The following is a 16,887-nucleotide window of genomic DNA, read 5'->3' on the forward strand; positions in this document are numbered from 1 at the left end:
TAAACTCTAGGAAGTAAACTCTGTTTGAGACAAGCCAGAGGGAGTTTTCTCATGTCTTATCAACAGTCACTTCATCCAGAGTTTATCATGCACGGATCCAGCTGAATTCGCTCTAAGACCAATTTAGAAGCTCTGTGTAATGTCTCCGAATACCTTAATGTTGACACTAAATTCATAATTCACAATTTCAGGATATGCTTCTTGTGGGGAAGAGAGAGGGGCAGGGGCAAAACAACAATGTGCAAGTTCAAAGGGGCTGAAGATGCACTTTGGGTATTTGGACTGGCACTCCGGAGCTCGCGGATGCTTGTGATTGCTTATCTGACTTATCTAAACTGCTGACGTCAAAAGAATTAGGCTAGAAATCTTATGATTACAGCTTTTCTTGTGATCTTTTCTGGTATTTCCTGTTTCCTGTCAGGCCAAATATACTTCGAGAGAGGGTCATTTTATGGCATTTCACCGTTTCTGCCTCAGCTAGAGCCAGAGGTACGGGAGGCATTAAGTAAAAATAATTAAGAACAACATCAGAAAGCTCCCTCAGCCCCCAACACCCCCACCCCTTCACAGTCACTGACGTTTCTTTCCAACATCAAAAAAGGTTTCTGCAATGGTTCAGGGTAGGGTCTTATTTTTGATGGAATGGGTCTATTGTTCATTAAAAAGAAGAAGCCACTTCAATTATATTTCTCACTATTACCTTATTTGGGTGGTAATCAGCAGGCAGCCTGTGAATGCATGATGTTGGCCGTGAAAAAGGTTTTTGCGAAGAGGGGATACAGTTTCAGAGCAAAAAGGAGGAAGCCGGTCACCAACGGTTACCCTTTTCTTTTAGGAATACAAACACCTTACAGAAATAGGAAAGGAAAAATAAAAAAGTGGCCAGGGGGATGAGTTGTATAAAGTCTTGCCTAAACTAACTGTTGCCAAATCTTCAATGTGCTTTCTGAGCTCAGCACTATGTTTGCAAAGAGAGACTGAGAGGTTGAGGGGTTCATCCTCAGTGGTTTATGGGCAATTGTACTGTAGACCTAAGCTTTCAACAGCCTCATGCACTGGCCCTGTCTGGCTCACCCTCCTGAAATTTGACCTCTGGACAATAATGCAGAAAGAAACAGAACTATTATACAGGATGACAGTAACATGGCATTTCACTTACGATGGTTCTAGCAGCTGCCATCTCTATCTCACATATAACCCTCTTTAACCTCACAGTCCTGTTTAAATTCTTATATCCCGTATTCCTTTCTGGTGAACAGCTACCCATTTAGTACATTGCAGGCACTCTAGATGGGCTTGAGACTTGCCCAGAACAATCTAGAATCTAAGTTTGGGAACAAGAAAAAATACATGTACACACGCACATATGCATTTAGGGGCACACATAAACTTCTTGCTTATGTAAGATGGACGTCGCACATAAAATACAATCACAGAAATGTTAGTGCTTGGTAGTGAAAAGAAAAGAAAATAAGATTTAGAGAATTTAATCATGTAGAGAGGCATTTTTTGGAGTTGGACCATGACAGGCAGCATGACTTAATCAACAGCATGGTGGCACTGACGGACCTAGAACTGGTTCTGAGTATGTTGTGTAACTTCTGTGGGGGTCTCAGTTTCCTCATCTAAAGAAATGCAGTGGTTTAATTGATGATATTAAAGGCATTTTCCATTATAAAATTTAAAAACTTCTCTACTCTTCCACTTAAAAATTTTCAATGGTTCTACAAAAATTAAGGGTTCTTGTCCAAATATAACCAGTCTCATTACTTCTCTGTTTCCCACTATTCTTTTACTCCAATGTCATATCAAGCTAACTTGAATAATCTCTATTTCTCAATAATTTCTTTTGTTTTTCTATCTTTGTACCTATATTCATTTTAATTCCTTCACAGGAAGTTCACTTTGCCACATCTGGTTGAGACCTTAATGATCTTAAAAACACAGTTGTCAATGACCAGTCACACTAAACCTTCCTGGGTTCCCCTAGAGAGTTAACATGACTCCTCATGGAGTATCTACCACACTTAGATTTGTCTGTTTGCTTGTTTTTAGAGAAAGAGAGAGAGAGAGAGAGTGAGTAGGCATGGTGGGGCTGTTGGTTGGGGGGAAGAGGCAGAAGGAGAGGATAGGAGAGAGATAATCTTAAGCAGGCTCCATGCCCAACGTAGAGCCCAATGTGGGTTTGTATCTCATGATGCGGAGATCAGGACCTAAGCTGAAACCAAAGGTTGAACACTTAACAGACTGAGCTACCCATGCACCCCACACACTTGGTTTGTATTTGAGTAGCTGGTTTTCTGTAACTCACTACATTATAAACTATAAATTTACTATTACAAAAATTGTGTTTTTCTTAGACATTCTCTCTTCCATCTTGTAGCACCTAACCTTGAAATAATTGCTTAAAAAAATGGTAACGTGAAGACAGGGAGAACTATGACTTGGCAGAGTAGGAGGGATAGACTGCTTGGAACTGTGAGGAAAAGTTGAGTCAGGTCTGAATTTGGAGAAGTGATGAGCATGAATGGAATGGGAGGTCTGGATGGAAGAACATGAGGAATATAAACCCTTCAGGACAGGTTGGTATCAAGTGTTAAAGGACTTGGACTTGATGATTTACATATTATTTCTTGTGGTTCTGTATAAAATACTATAGCACTTGGGAAAGTTGGTTTGTAAATTAAAGTGAAGTTTTCATCATTTCAAAATTCTTGATATTTACTAAATATGGTTACTAAATATTTACTAATATGGTTTACTAAATATGACAGTTAGAAATTCATTAGTATCCTGACCCCAAGCCTAACTCTCCGCCTTTATGGCAATCCTTCTAAAATGTACAGTTTATCATGTATGTCACTTCCCACTAAAATTAATTGAAGCCATCTCATTACCTGGAGGATATACTCCTTAGAAAGGCAGATGAGGCTCTGGGTGATCTGACCTCCAGTCTACCTCTCTAGTGTCATCTCTAGCCCTCCTCCTGATACACTTCCAATCTTAGGACTTGGCATTTCCAAGAATTTCTTGCATTTGGGCCCACTGTTTCTTCTTCCTGCAATGTCCTCTATCTCTTCTTCATTTGGAGAAATGTAACTTACTTTGAATGATACCTCAAAAACCACCTCCTCTCTGAAAACTCTTTAACACCCATCATACACACAGAATTAATCACTCCCTTGTGTGTTGGCATAGACTTTGTGTATGTGCTTATAGTGTAGCATGTCATTTGCCTTGCTCACTTACTCACTCATTTGTTCTATCCTCTATCTATCTATCTATCTATCTACCATCTATCTATCCACCCACCCACCCATCTGTCATCTATCCATCCATCCATCTACCTCAACTTTCCTGGTTCATGAGTTTTTATTTTCTAAGGAATCAAGACAGTATCTGGCCCATGATAATCAATAAATAAACTTGGTTAAATACACAGTCTTTGTCTTTTCTCAATGTTCTGAGTATTAGTTCTACTGTATCTTGAGACATATGTCCTTCTGCCTTGATATCAGTGAGCTGTTTATATGTCTGCCTCTTCTAATGGGTCATAACCTCTTTTCCTTCTGCTTTCTCCCAGGCACATAACACAATGCTATGCACCTAATGGACAGAATGTAATTCTTCAATTGAACTGCTTTGCAAGAAATACCTAGAGATCTGAATTATTTCCTTTCCTGAATATCTTGAATAAATAACCAGTAAATGTAGGCCTCAGTTTCTTTTCTTTCTAAATTGGGTAGAAGTCCTTTTTCAATTGATACTTACTGTATAGTAGAAGATGCTGAATATTCATATGTAACATTAAAACAATTTCCATTCTGTGACCTCCTAGAGTGTTTCTAATTATTTTTGGAGGGCTAAGACTTTCAAAAAATTTTTTCAAAACAAAGACTTTTTAGTTCAACTTTGTCTATTCATGTTCTATAATGCATTTATCACCAGATCAAACAATATGACATTTGGGACTAAAGAAGGTAGAAATTGCTTTAGAGCTTATGAAATCTGGTGAATTCATAGTTCTTGATTTTATATATCAATTTAATTGACAAGGAGATCTTTTCTCCTATTGTACTGTAGAATTAGGGATTGAGCCAGGAAAAAGCACTCTGTAACTCAGCTAATATTCAAAGGAAAAATGAAGGCAAAAAGATAGGTGTACCTAAACCTCCAATGAATTATAGAGAGAAAGACAGGAGGGAGGCAGCAGTTTCTTCACATCAGCTACTGTGGAAGATGTAATAACGATCCCTGTTACAATGCTAGAAGAAAACAGTGATCCCTGTTACAGTGCTGGCAGCCTTACTCTACATCACTCTCACTTCTCTTGGTGTCTTCTGCCCCCTTTTCTAGGAGACAGAGTGCACAGAAAGGAGAATAACTCTCAGAAATTTCTAAGGAACACATTCAAGCAATGAGAATGCATCAGACTTGACCAGAGTACAATGCATGTATGTTTATGATGACAATTCCAATATGTAATAGATATAAAACTTCAGCTTTTGATATGGAATCCAACCAGAAAGGTGAGACTTGTACACATCATGTTCCATGTATTACAGTCATTCAGTTGAACTTTTCGGTGTCAAAGTCCTGAGAGCTTGCTGAAATGCATGTGTATATTTTAGCCAAAAGAGACATAGGTAACAGAGAGGACAGAATAATTGGGTTCAACATATGCATGGGAATATACTAAAATAAATAATATTGAGCACACAATACTCAAGTTTAGGGCCCAGTAGTGTAGCTCAAGCAGTGTGTAATGGATATAATATTTTTTGAGAATGGTGCCAATATTCATCATTTGATCTTCAGAGTGGTTCTTATTCGTTTGCTTTACTTTGTTGTTGGTGTTTTGGGTTCTTTGTTTGGTTTTGTGTTTGAGTTTTGGGTTTGTAGCAGAATAGTACACTTGAAAACTGGTCTTTGTGGAAAGATAAAGGGACTCTCTACATTCTTTCATTAGATCCCATTAACATTGAGAGTTAGGCCTGCTGGTATGGTTTCTTATCCTTTCCACACTGAGACTTTCTCCTGGGAAGGAAAATATGGCACAAGGTAAGGGCATCTACAACTTATACCCTGGAGAGTTGTGAGGAAGAGAGTCAAAGTCAGAACCCAGTGGCCTTGGCTCCTGTGTCTAAGGCTGGCATTTTGCATTGTGTGCAGAAGCACATTCAGGTAGGTGGGTGAGAACCCAAGGCACATGTTCAACCAGAACCACCTCGGAGAAGAGTCAGGGGTGTGGTGTGGGGGGCAGTATTTACCCAAAAGAAGTAATTTAATCTGGAAAAGATTGACTTTCGTCATAATAGTTAGTAAGAATAAATTTTCTTATCCCATTAGGGTGGGCTAAAGAGGAAGTTTTATTAGTTGGAGAAGAAAAAAAGACTATATTTTATTATGCATTTGAGTGTGGACATTTGAGATATCCATTACAATTGTCTTCACCAGTGACTGTTTCCTCTTCATTGCTATATGTGTTTTTGATTACACTTCTTATACTTGAATGTAGATTGTTTGTAGTAACCTCACCTTACTTCCTTCCCCTTGGTATTCCACAGTTGGCTCCTTACTTTAAGGAGCCAATCCATTCCTTTTCTCTTCTCTTTCTAAATCATTTTCTTCAGCAAAATCTATCAATTTTTTTTCAGTGAATTTTTGTCACAGATCATCTAAACAAATATGCCTCTCAGTTTTCAGAAGTTCTCATCAAGGCTGTAGGGATTTGTGTGAGATATTCGGGTGTCATCCAAAAAGAGATGCAGAAGGAAGCAAGAAAAGAATCCTGTGCTTCGGCTTTAATTCTAGAAGTAAGGAACATCTGAGGATACAATGGAAAAAGCTCTAATTATTGCATTATGTGTATCGTAATACCCTCAGTTATTTAATTTTCCTTTTCAATACCTTGGCTAAAGATTTACATTTATTTCACCATGTTTATTACATTTATCATTACATTTACTTACATCTATCTATATTTATCTCTCACCTTGATTTTATTTTACAGTTTTCTGGCTTTCTCCCTTTCGATTTCTCCTACCAAGTACATACAATGGCTACTTAATCTCTCTTGAAATTTGTTCTTTTCTCTCTAGGGATTTTATTTTTCTGCAGTAAGCCTGGCCCTTTGGACTCATTTTAAGGGCATACACAACTAAATCTTGTTATGTCTTTGTCAACTATGCTTTCCAATTGCATACAAGGCCAACTTTTAAGTTTTATCTTGTTACTAAGGATAAGGACCATGACCTACAGGCTCTTCTTTAGTACTATCTCAGCACTGTGTGCCAACTGAGGAAGTCATACAATGCTCAGAACACAGGCTTGGTTTATAATCTGCAACATACCATGCATGTGGATTTTTTTAGGTGAGAAGAAGTCCTCTGAAGGAAGGATCTCCAATAATGTTGTAGTTTAAGGAAACTTAAGACAAGTGTAAAGATACAAAGTTCTCCTCCTGGGTAGTCTCTTAGCATTTTAGACATTGAAGTCAATTCTGAAGAGAAATTTATGGAAAGGCAGAGAGAGATAAGTGGAAAAATAAAGACTGTCTACACTGTGTATAGATCTAGACTAGGGCATTGTATTAAATTGCAAGTACTTTGAGCTTCGCTTTTTCTTATTGATATGGTGATACGTACCTACCAGGTACCCTGAAGCGTACTGATAACTAAAGAGTGAGAAAAATCAAGTAAGAGAAAAGAGCACATATTTCTTCATGCTGCTTCTGTGAATTGAAAAACTAACTTGAAGCTTTGGTCTTCTTACAATAAAGCTCCTAATGTTTTTCTTTTAGAAATTAGTCAGATGCAGAAGTCAATGCTTTGTTGTCCAGTTAACCAGGCTTGTTAAAAAAAAAAAAGAAAAGAAAAAGAAAGAAAACAAAAAGAAAAAGAAAAAGGAAACTGTTTCCAGGCAAAGAGCAGAGGACGTGGGAATAACATCCTCCACTCAGCTCTATCCCCTCAAAAGCTCATTTATAGGATGGGGTAAACACACACCTTCCGCATTCTATTTTAGAAATTACGTTGAGGAATATACAGACTGTTATCTGTTTAAAAAAAAAAAAAGCAACTTCTGAAACTTTGATTGATATAAAACGTTCCAAAATGCATGAACAGCATAATTATTTTAAAAGTATATAAAAGCATTCATAATTTGTATGCATTTCCTCTAACATTTTATAATTATCAGTACATTTCATCTTCTCTGTATGAAGAGAGAACTGTCTCATATTAGTTTGGCACATACTTTATACCTTTCTAATAGTTCAGAAATGTACTCTTGTGCATTCTTTTCTTTTACTTTAAAAGCTGTAATGATTAAACCTGAACCTCTACTAGAATATAAATTTAAAAATGGTTCCATTAAAAGGAATAACTAAAATTCCTCTTTCTTGAGCATTCTGTGCCTAGAAAAAAAATGTCCATTCTTGCATTCAATGACAAATTGTAAGCTATTTTGTTCTTTCTGATAATTTCCCTTTTTTCACTTATCAAAGTGTATTCAGTAGCTGACATGTGGAAGATGCTAGGAAGAACACAATGAAAATAGAATGTCCTTTAGGTTCTCAAAAAGCTGAAAATCCAAAAGGGAAAGAAGAAAATGTACATTAGTATAACAAAGTGATTTGCTTACAAAATAAATACAGAGAAAGTTCTGTGATACTTCAGAAGAGAAAGACACAGTCTTTCTCAGTAACCTCAAGAAGGCTTTGTGCAGGGAGTGGCCTATGAGTGGCATCTTAAGGAATGGCAGAAGTTGAGAACATGTAGGAAAGTCATTTTAGGCACCAGGAACAATGACAACAAAGCAAGGGTGTAGCTGTGGGAAGCTTGTCTTGTCTGGGTCGAATGTAAGTGCTTATGGGGCAACAATGACAAATAAGACAGGTAAAAGTGAGCTAGTTCTGGTGTGTGGAGAGCTTTGAAGCAGAATAAAAAAAAATGGATTTTCTCTGCAGACAATGGAGAATCATTGAAGGAATCTGGAGAGGAGCAAGACATATTCTGATTTCTCCTTTTGATGTTATTGATCTAGATCACAGAATAGAAAGACGAGGAGTAGAAAGAGTACTGGAGTTGGAAGCTATTGTGAGATGATAGACAAAACATGGTTGGCCAAGGGCCATGGAACTGAAGGGAAAGCAGGTGATGAGTGCGAGGTACTTACTGAGGAAATAGCAACAGTACCAATAGTGTAAATAGTCAACACTTACTGAGAATGTGATAAGGCTTAGGCTCTTTTCTAGGCACCTTCTTGGGAGGTGTTACCTCATTTAATCTTCATCTTTTGTGAAGATGCTATCATCATCCTCTTTTTATAGAAGAGAAAATGGGGTACAGAGAGGTGAAATCATTTAGCCAGGTTCACACAGTTCAGGAACAGAGAGGTAGGACTTAAGAACGTGAAAATCTCAGCACTGCAACGACTCTCTGGTACTCTTAATCTATGCTATGTATTTAGAACAAATTCGAAGTGGACAGTTAGAGAGAATAGTTTTGAACCTGGGTTTCTGCAAGGGTCAGATCATTTATGAAAACAAGGAAGTCATGTGAAGGACTAGATGTTGGGAAGGTGAGGAGATGGGTTCCAGTTTTCATTCAATTTACATTCACATTTACAAACAGACTAAAGTATCAATGATTATTATCCAATATAGCTACAGATTGAGTACAGGCTAATGTCTACAAGAAGTAGTTTTAGAAGAATGTTCTGAATTAATGTCAAGTTATCTAATGTTAGACTCACTGATTCTTTGATCAAAGCAATTTGTCCTACTTTGAATGAATCATTTATATTGATGAGTGCTTGAAACTGTGTTTGAGTTTTTAGGGCGCCTGGGTGGCTCAGTCAGTGAAGCAGCTGTCTTCAGTTGAGGTTATGATCTCGAGGTCCTGGTATCAAGTGCCCACATCAGGCTCCCTGCTCAGTGGGGAGTCTGCTTCTCCCTCCCCCTCTGCTTGCTGTTTCCCCTCCTTGTACTCTCTCTGTCTCTGTGTCAAATAAATAAATAAAATCTTAATGTGTTTGAATTTTTACAAATGTTTCTGAATTTGGGCAGTTTTATATCTAATACTTTGAGTGGAGAGAAAGGTTTAAACTAACAAAAGCTTGTTTCTCCAACTTCTCTGAGGTTGGAGATAGAACTCCTATTCGCCAATTCATAATAGGTCTTCTCTTGGTAAGTGTTTGATTCCTCCCAGAGTCCCTGGTGCCTAACACAGTCCCTAGTATACACTAAGGTTCCTTGAATTATAACAATAGGAATATGCAATCTACAATATATTTAATTTATATTATGCTTTATACTTGAGATACTTTAAAATAGCACTTTGAATGTCAGTTTGAATGGTAGAGCTCTGGAATCAAAGAATCCTTTTGGAGATTTTCTCCTTTGAAGTGGTTTGATTTTTAGAGCTAAGTATAAAGCAAATTTCTGATATTTTATTCTCCTAGAAAGGCTGGACAGGTTATAATAGCAATGAGGAAAATGAATTTATTTTAGAGAGTCAATGTGTTTTTATATTTTCCTGAAGCCAAAGGCTATTGAAATGGGAAGAAGCTTAATAAATAAGTAAACTGTAATGTAAAATTTAGACCAGAGACACCAAAAGAAAGGTAAGTTTCATGGCTATAGAGTTTGTAATTATTTGGTTGAATTCCAAAATAAAATTATTTATTCAGCTATGAATGAGTTCTGTTAGGGGATGTCTAGCCATAGGTTGCTGTCTAGAATTACAATTAGACTAATATTTGCATTCCCAGCATTTGAGAGACTATTTATTTCCTGTTCTCCTTCCCTCTCCCCAACCAGACCCCACTCCTGGGCATGTTCTCACCACCACGCTTTAAAGCTTACTTTCTTTTGATAGTAGATGGAGAATCTTCCCCTGGGTCCTCCTAGCATTTGAAACTTGGATTTAAAACTAAAGCCCACAAAATAAGTAGAAAAATGTAAAGGCACAATCACCTGACTTATTTCACATGTAATATAATTTTTTTGGTTTGACCAAGGTTTATATTATGAGTTCCTTTCTTTGTCCCTCTACATATATATCAATAAAGTGATGTCTTGGTTTAAATTTAAATTACCCAGCATGTGGTCTGACTATGCCAGTTTTGTGGACTATAGTTGGGTGATGGAGATCCTGATCTGGTTCTAACACAGTATCAGAGCATGACCCTGGACAGATTGCTTACTCTCTAGTTAGTCCTCTTTGGATTAACTAGATAATTAGGCCATTCTTTGTTTGTTTCATAAAGGGAAAATGATGTATTAAGAAAACTAAATAATTGGGTACAATCCAATGAACCAAGGTGATGCTCCAACTTTGGGCATGTGGCTGACTTCTAGAGCTCTCTCCAGGGCAAATCGTGCCTTCACCAATGCCCAGATGCACACATCCCGACACGGGCAGATGATGAGACCCCTTTCTCCTGTTATATCCCCCATTCCTTCCTCCAGCCTATTGCCATGATCGCCATTGTTTGTCTCCATCCAATGCCCATCTGAAGGTGGCAGGAAGATGTTCACACATGTGACCTCCTCCCTACAATGTCCTTGATCCCTTTAAGGGACATTGTTCCCCTCTGTCTTCCTTAAAACCTCTCATGAATACATGTTTCTACACTTATTTTCCCATAAATTCTTTTGTTCCTCCCTTTAGTACCTAAGCAAAATCTCAGAGCACTTTTCCATTTCACTTGTGAGAAACAAAGTTCCAGTCTTGCCTAAGAAGTAGGAGTGAAAATAATCATGTCCCTCATTAAAGAAATTTAAGGTCACATTCAACTTATTAAGAAACAGTGACACCCATCTCTAAAGTCCTCAGGACTTTTGGTTCTATCGGAATTTCTTCAATTTCATGGTTTTTAAAAGGTAAACCTATTTATCTGTTTTCACAAGCAATCAAGATATACATAGAATGCTATAATTTTTGGTTTTCCTGTGTGTAGTTATAGCATGGCAAATATATTGTGTGCTGTAAATGTAACATCTGTACAGGTCAAGACAGCAGAGAGGAGGAAATAAATGACTTTGGGGGACGATTCAGGGATGTGAGGGTGGAGATTAAGACAGTCATTACAAAGAAAGGGATCCTTGAGCTGGACTTTGTAGTCTGAATAAAAAAAGTTTTCATTTGGCTAAGTCAAAGAAAGAGTCCAAGCATCAGGCAAGGCTCAGAGATAGGGTACTACCTGATGCATTTTGAGGAACAAGAAGTTGTCTAGTATTGTCAAAGTATGACCTGTTTGAGGGTTCTGAGGCAAGGGTCAGAATTATGAGAGCGGAAGAGTGGGAGGGAGAGAGAGAGAGGGAGAAGGAAAGAGAAAGAGAGAGAGAGAGAGAGAGATCACCATGTGTTTTGGTGCTGTTGTTGTTTGTTTGTTTGACAAGCTTTCTACCACAAAACCCTTAAACTAGTCGAACACAACTTAAACCATCTCTTTCTAAAAATGAAAGCATGCCAGATCCTTGGAACCCTTCCCGAGGCCCTCTCCATCGTGCTGTTCTGGGTAGAATGGCACAGAGCTCCGATGCAAGTAGGAGCTACAATATCAAAGACAAGAAGAGAAGAAGTAAGAGACAATTTGGAAAGTGAAGCAACTTGTCTTTGGGGCTGCCTGCTGGGGTCCACACTGCTGTGTCTGTAGATGATAAGGTCTCGTGCGCATGCCAGGAAGTGTGAGCCCCTCATCTCCTTGAGAATGTGAAGGCAGGGCAGGTAGAAGGGTAGGTAGACCTCCTTGGAGGGGGTGTTGAAGTAGGGCCTGCCTCCCTGCAGACAAGATAAAGGGGACAGCAGACCAGGGACAGCCTTTCTAGGCACCAAAGTGGCTGCTGAGAGATTCCACCGAGAGTGAGGCAGTGGTTTGGGATAAATTAAGACTGTACTAGCCAAACTTTGCAACATTCAGAAAAACATCCCTTTTAAGTGATTAAAAGTTACAGAAGTTCTATTTTCTGTCTGTAGTATTGCTTTTTCAAGAATTGGACCCCCACTGGCATATAATATAAATCATAACATAAACCTATCCCCAACACATGCTAATGTCTGTTGGTAGTTTTATCAAAGGTGTAATTTAAGATATGAATGTTAATCATTTAAATTACTGAAACAAACCAAGAGTGGTAACAGTTACTGAAACAAACCAAGAGTGGTAACAGTTGTCATAGTTAAGTTTTCTGTCTAGGTGGGTTTTTCCACTTTTCTTATACTACTCACATGAAACACAGGATGGCTTCGGCATTACCTCATCTCTTTTGACCAAGACCCATTTCCCTGGGCATCCATCTCCCACTTGCCACAAAAACCTCAGTCTCATTGGTTTTCTTCTCATTCCTAAGTACTCATTGTTTACTAGAGACCAGCAGTGTTTTTTTTTTTTCCCCCCCTTCCTTTCAAATCTTTTTTGTTGTTGTTTGGAACATTACTTTGTAATGATATTCTTTTTTAGATTATTAGGCAACTTACAAAAGTTTCTGCATAAATCACTAAAAATAAAGTGAGTCGTGTTTTGATTTTCTCATCCCTTTCCATGAGGAAGAGAAAGGTAATTTTTAGTTTATCTTTCCCATCTAGGCTCCCACCTCTCCCCACCAATGGTATGTCAGGATTCCACTGCATAGGGCTAGCCAAGACTTCAAATGCATAAACACACACTCATATTTATTCTTCTAAAGTGAACCACCGCTTTCTGAAATATCTATGGACAGATTCCCTAAAGGAAGAGAGCACCCTGTAGCCAGTTACACTTTCTTAGTTTTGGGTTTTATCAGAGCCTCTTGGGATCCTTCACAGGGACCCTAGGTGCCTTTGTGGTTGTGGTGCTGGCTGTCAGAAATAAAGCAAAGTTCTCCACAACTGGCCTCAACACATTCTTATAACATGACAAAGTCCCTATGAGTCATCATTTCCACATTTGTGAGGGAGCTGATTTTTCCTGGTATCAATGGGGGAATCTGTACTATGGACTGTCGTGTCCAAAAGGGAAACCGAGGCAAGGAAGCTTGCTAGCTTTCCCAGGACATACAAAGCTTCCAGGCCAACTCACTCTTGCAAACATTATGCACACCGTAGCTCCATAGTAAAAAACTGGAAAATGTATTTTACTTTATAAAAAACATGACAAAGAGCACCCAGGGAGCATACTGTCTTGAAGGGAACTCTGGCTTGTCCATAAGAAACTGCACAGACAGGATGACCATTAAAGAGCATCCAATTCCAGCCCCACTTTTTTTTTTTTTTTTTTTTTTTCGGACTGAAGTTCAGGAAATTTCACTTGTTTAAGCCACAGGGCAATCAAGTGTGAGCTGAGCCCAGAGCCCAGGTTCCTAGATTCTCAGTCTATTAATGCTCCTCCTACCACATCCTTCTTAATTTTAAGATGCATTTCTACAATAAAGCAAACATTCATTAATCACAGCCCTCGAACCCCCGCGCTGCAGTTTGTCGTCTTTCCTTCTCCCGGTTTTCTGGCTTGAGCTCTGCAAGGAAGGGAGCGACAAGTCATCACCAGCCTTGGCCCCCATTCCTTTCGCACCTCAGAGTCCAATTTACCTGCAAAGCTGTGGAGAGCATCTTCGTTCTCCAGAACGCCTCTCTGTTTGGTCGCCTGCAGCTCACTTTTGGATTTCCACACCAGCTTTACCATCCTGATCATCTCGGGCAAGTCCCAGGGCAGCGGCCCCTGCTGGCACCCCGGCCGGCTGCCCGCGGAGGAGGGCAGCACACCTTCTGGGGCCGTCCACCTCCTGCCTAGCTCTGCCGAGTGCAAGTAGCGCTCGAGGACGGGCATTCTGCCCCGGTCCCCCGCCGAGGAGCTGGGGCTGCTGCTGCCGGGGCCGCCGCGGCCGCCGCTGCTACCGGAGGGGACAGTCTTCCCGGGCAGGGGAAGGCGAAGCCCCGGGAAATCTCCGGCTCCGGAAAGGCAAGCCTCCTCCAGCCTGGCACAGCCTCCCTGTCGCTCCGTCCCTCGCAAACGCTGCCGGCGCGGCGACTCGCTGGGCCAGGTTTCTCGCGGGTGAGAAGTGTTCCCGGGCGCCTGCCGTGGAGATGGAGCGCTCTCCCCTCCCTGCTCTCTCGGGCACCGGCTGCGCGGCGCTTAATTAATCCCAGGCTGCCGCTGGGACGGCGGCGGGGGGGACCGCCATCGAGGCTTCAGTGTTCGCCTCTCCTGCCCGGATTCGTGTGTTCTCCATTCCCCTCCGGTGCTTGTCAAAGTTTGTCAAGTGGCCTGTTCAGCCGCTAAGGTCTCCCGGCAAAGCAGCGGGGCTCCCCTTTGCCAGCCTCTCACGGGGGTCCTCCAGAGGCCTTTATCTGACGGTGTCAGGTGAGGAGTCACCCCAATAGTGCAGGAAGCCTAGAAGCTCCCTCCCTTCCCACCTCCCGGTTCCGGGCCCCTCGAGTTCCAAGGAGCTCTCGGAAAACGGGCCGCTGAGCACCGGCAGAACCAATTTGCAGCTGCTGCTCTGAGGAAGGTCTGGCCGGGGGCCACCTTGCCTGTCTACTAGGTCTGCCTTGGGATGGGGTTATGCAGAAGGCTCCGCGATGGAGCCTCAGCACCACGCTTCACACACTCCCCGCCTGCACCCCCCCCCCCCTTTGCTGTCATTTGGTTCTCAGCAAACCTAACTGGGTTTTGGCCCATTAGTCAAATCCCTTTGTAACCTCAGCTGCCCTTCAGCTGGAAGGGAAATAACATTGAATCACATTCCAAAGCTAACTCCGAGAGAAGTGAATTAGGGAAGCACCAAGATCCTCCTGCGAACATGCAGTGGGGTCCTATAGTCGGGACACACAATTTGGGGTTGTCAGAAACCCATTTCAAAGGAAAACAATGATAACTTTAAAGGCTATTCACGGGGGCGGGGTGGTGGTGGTGCATACATGGCACTGAAAAGAAAGGAAAGAGTGTTGCCGATCGGCTTTCCAGACCCAGAGCGCTCTGGGCTTCATATTTGGGCCACTAACTGCTGTGCCCCTGCCTGTGCGCAGTTCAGTTGAGGACAATCACGCGCCACGCTGTTTGGTCCCAGGGCTTCGAGGTGGAGACACCAACCCTGAAAGTCAGAACCCATTCAACAAAAGGGGGGTACCCCCTGTAGCTTGTATGAAAAGCCCCAGACATAAATGAAAGTGGGTGGTATTGTGTTTGGCACTTTTGTCAGCAAATTGGGTTCGTAGGAACAATTTGAACTCGAACATTCATGTAGCTCCTGTTTTCTTGGAGGCCATTGCAACAAGCCCAACTTTTTCTCCTTTTCTCATCTCCGCACTGCAAGTGCTTTATTTTACTTAGCATTTTGTTTTGCTGAGGTGCATCTGTTGTTCCTGCTCTACATTCCTTGCAGGCAGGTTTATCATACAACCATTTGATGCTGCTTTAGGGGAGAGGAGACTTGGGGTGTGGGGGAGGAAAAAATCCATTACAGGGTGTGTTTTATTTTCATCACCTTCCTCTCCTTTTTTTACAAGTTGAAACCAGTGGAGGCTACAGTTATTTAGTTGTTATCCTTCGCCCTCTAAGGCTATGGGTAATAAGTTTAGTTTTTCAGCCTGAGTTAAATGGCTTTTCTCTTTTTCTGGATGAAAAAAAAAAATCGTAAGCCTACTCTCTTTCCAAATAGGTGAAGAAACGTCACCATCCATTGAGGGTATAAAGCCGCAATAAAAGACATTGAAGACTACTGTTTGTGAATTTCATTATTGAAATATTGATCAGACAGCTCTTCTTGTAACTACCATAGTCACTCAACCCAATTAGGGAATAATCAGTAATCCACTTAGGAGAAAAATGTGCTTTTTTTTTTTTTTTTTTTTTTTTTTTAAATAACTTCCCTCGTTGTTAAAGAATGAAGAGATTTAAGCATCAGTGTGACATTTTCACCACTTCTGACTGCCCTTCCAGTTCTTATCTGACACTTCTATCAGACAGGGGCATTAAGGCTTTGTAGATTTGAAATGATTTTATTTAATAAGCACATGTAGGCTGTTGCACTCTATTAGCATATTTCCTGAATAATGTCTTAAACTCATTCCTCAGTCACAAACTTCCTTGACACAACAACTAAAGTTTCCTAAGTGTTCAACTATTTTTATTTTTGTTCAGTTATTTTGCAATAGTACTTAGCATCAGGATATCCTGACCCTTGGAACAAAGGGGTTAAGAACAAAGAAAACAAATATATGATATAATATGTCACACACACTAATGTATTAAGAATACAACTCTCCATGGAACATTTCTTTAAGAATGGCAGTTTAAGAAATCCAAGCATATAAATTTCCATTGTATTCTCCGTGTTGTTGTGCATATTTCCTTGTAAAAATTTATCTTAGAGAAGTTACAAAATGTGGGATCACTGAACGTGAATACCTGCTAGTGGGGATGGGTTAGGGCTAAGCAAACACCATCTCAAATCTTCATTCCCAAGAAGGAATCTACTTTGAAGTTTTAAAAATTGAAAAGGTTGCAGAATTCTTAAAAAAAAAAAAAAATTCTCCCCAATATGGGATTATCTTCATCCCAGGGTAGAAGTGCAAAAATACCACAAGAAAGGTCATTCTCATGGTATTTCTGTCTCACATAGAAACAGGAAGTACAGGAAATCTTGCGGGAAAGCTTGGCTCGGGAGATTTTTGGCTCAGCAGCAGGCTCGAGAGATTGGGATAAATTGACAAGATGCTAGTACTCAGACTAAAATTATTATGCCACTCACATTCTCTAACAGGTGGTTTTGTTCCATTTCATAGGTAGTATAGGCTGTGCTTGTTTTTGTCCTTCAGATAGTTACTTTGGAAGAGCAAGCCTATAAGCCTATGATTTTAACCTTCCTCAGTGAATATCATTCACCTTGAGACAGTACCTGTAGCC

The 16,887-nt window shown here is 40.4% G+C and overlaps 1 protein-coding gene across 2 annotated transcripts in view; it reads right to left on the reverse strand.

Annotated features, from left to right (window-relative positions):
- PDE7B (phosphodiesterase 7B) overlaps window positions 1-16,887 on the reverse strand; it is a 314,255-nt gene that overhangs the window by 127,260 nt on the left and 170,108 nt on the right. The window contains exon 1 of one of the 2 annotated variants that reach the window (XM_082731014.1): window positions 13,572-14,580. The exons of the other annotated variant lie outside the window; for it this stretch is intronic. Coding sequence (XP_082587140.1) covers window positions 13,572-13,809 — 238 coding nt within the window. The 5' untranslated portion in view covers window positions 13,810-14,580. Of the gene's footprint in view, window positions 1-13,571; window positions 14,581-16,887 lie in introns of those variants that run through there. 2 annotated transcript variants of the gene reach the window in all.

This window comes from Mustela nivalis (genome assembly GCF_964662115.1).
Source record: "Mustela nivalis genome assembly, chromosome: 5".
Lineage (NCBI taxonomy): Eukaryota > Metazoa > Chordata > Mammalia > Carnivora > Mustelidae > Mustela > Mustela nivalis.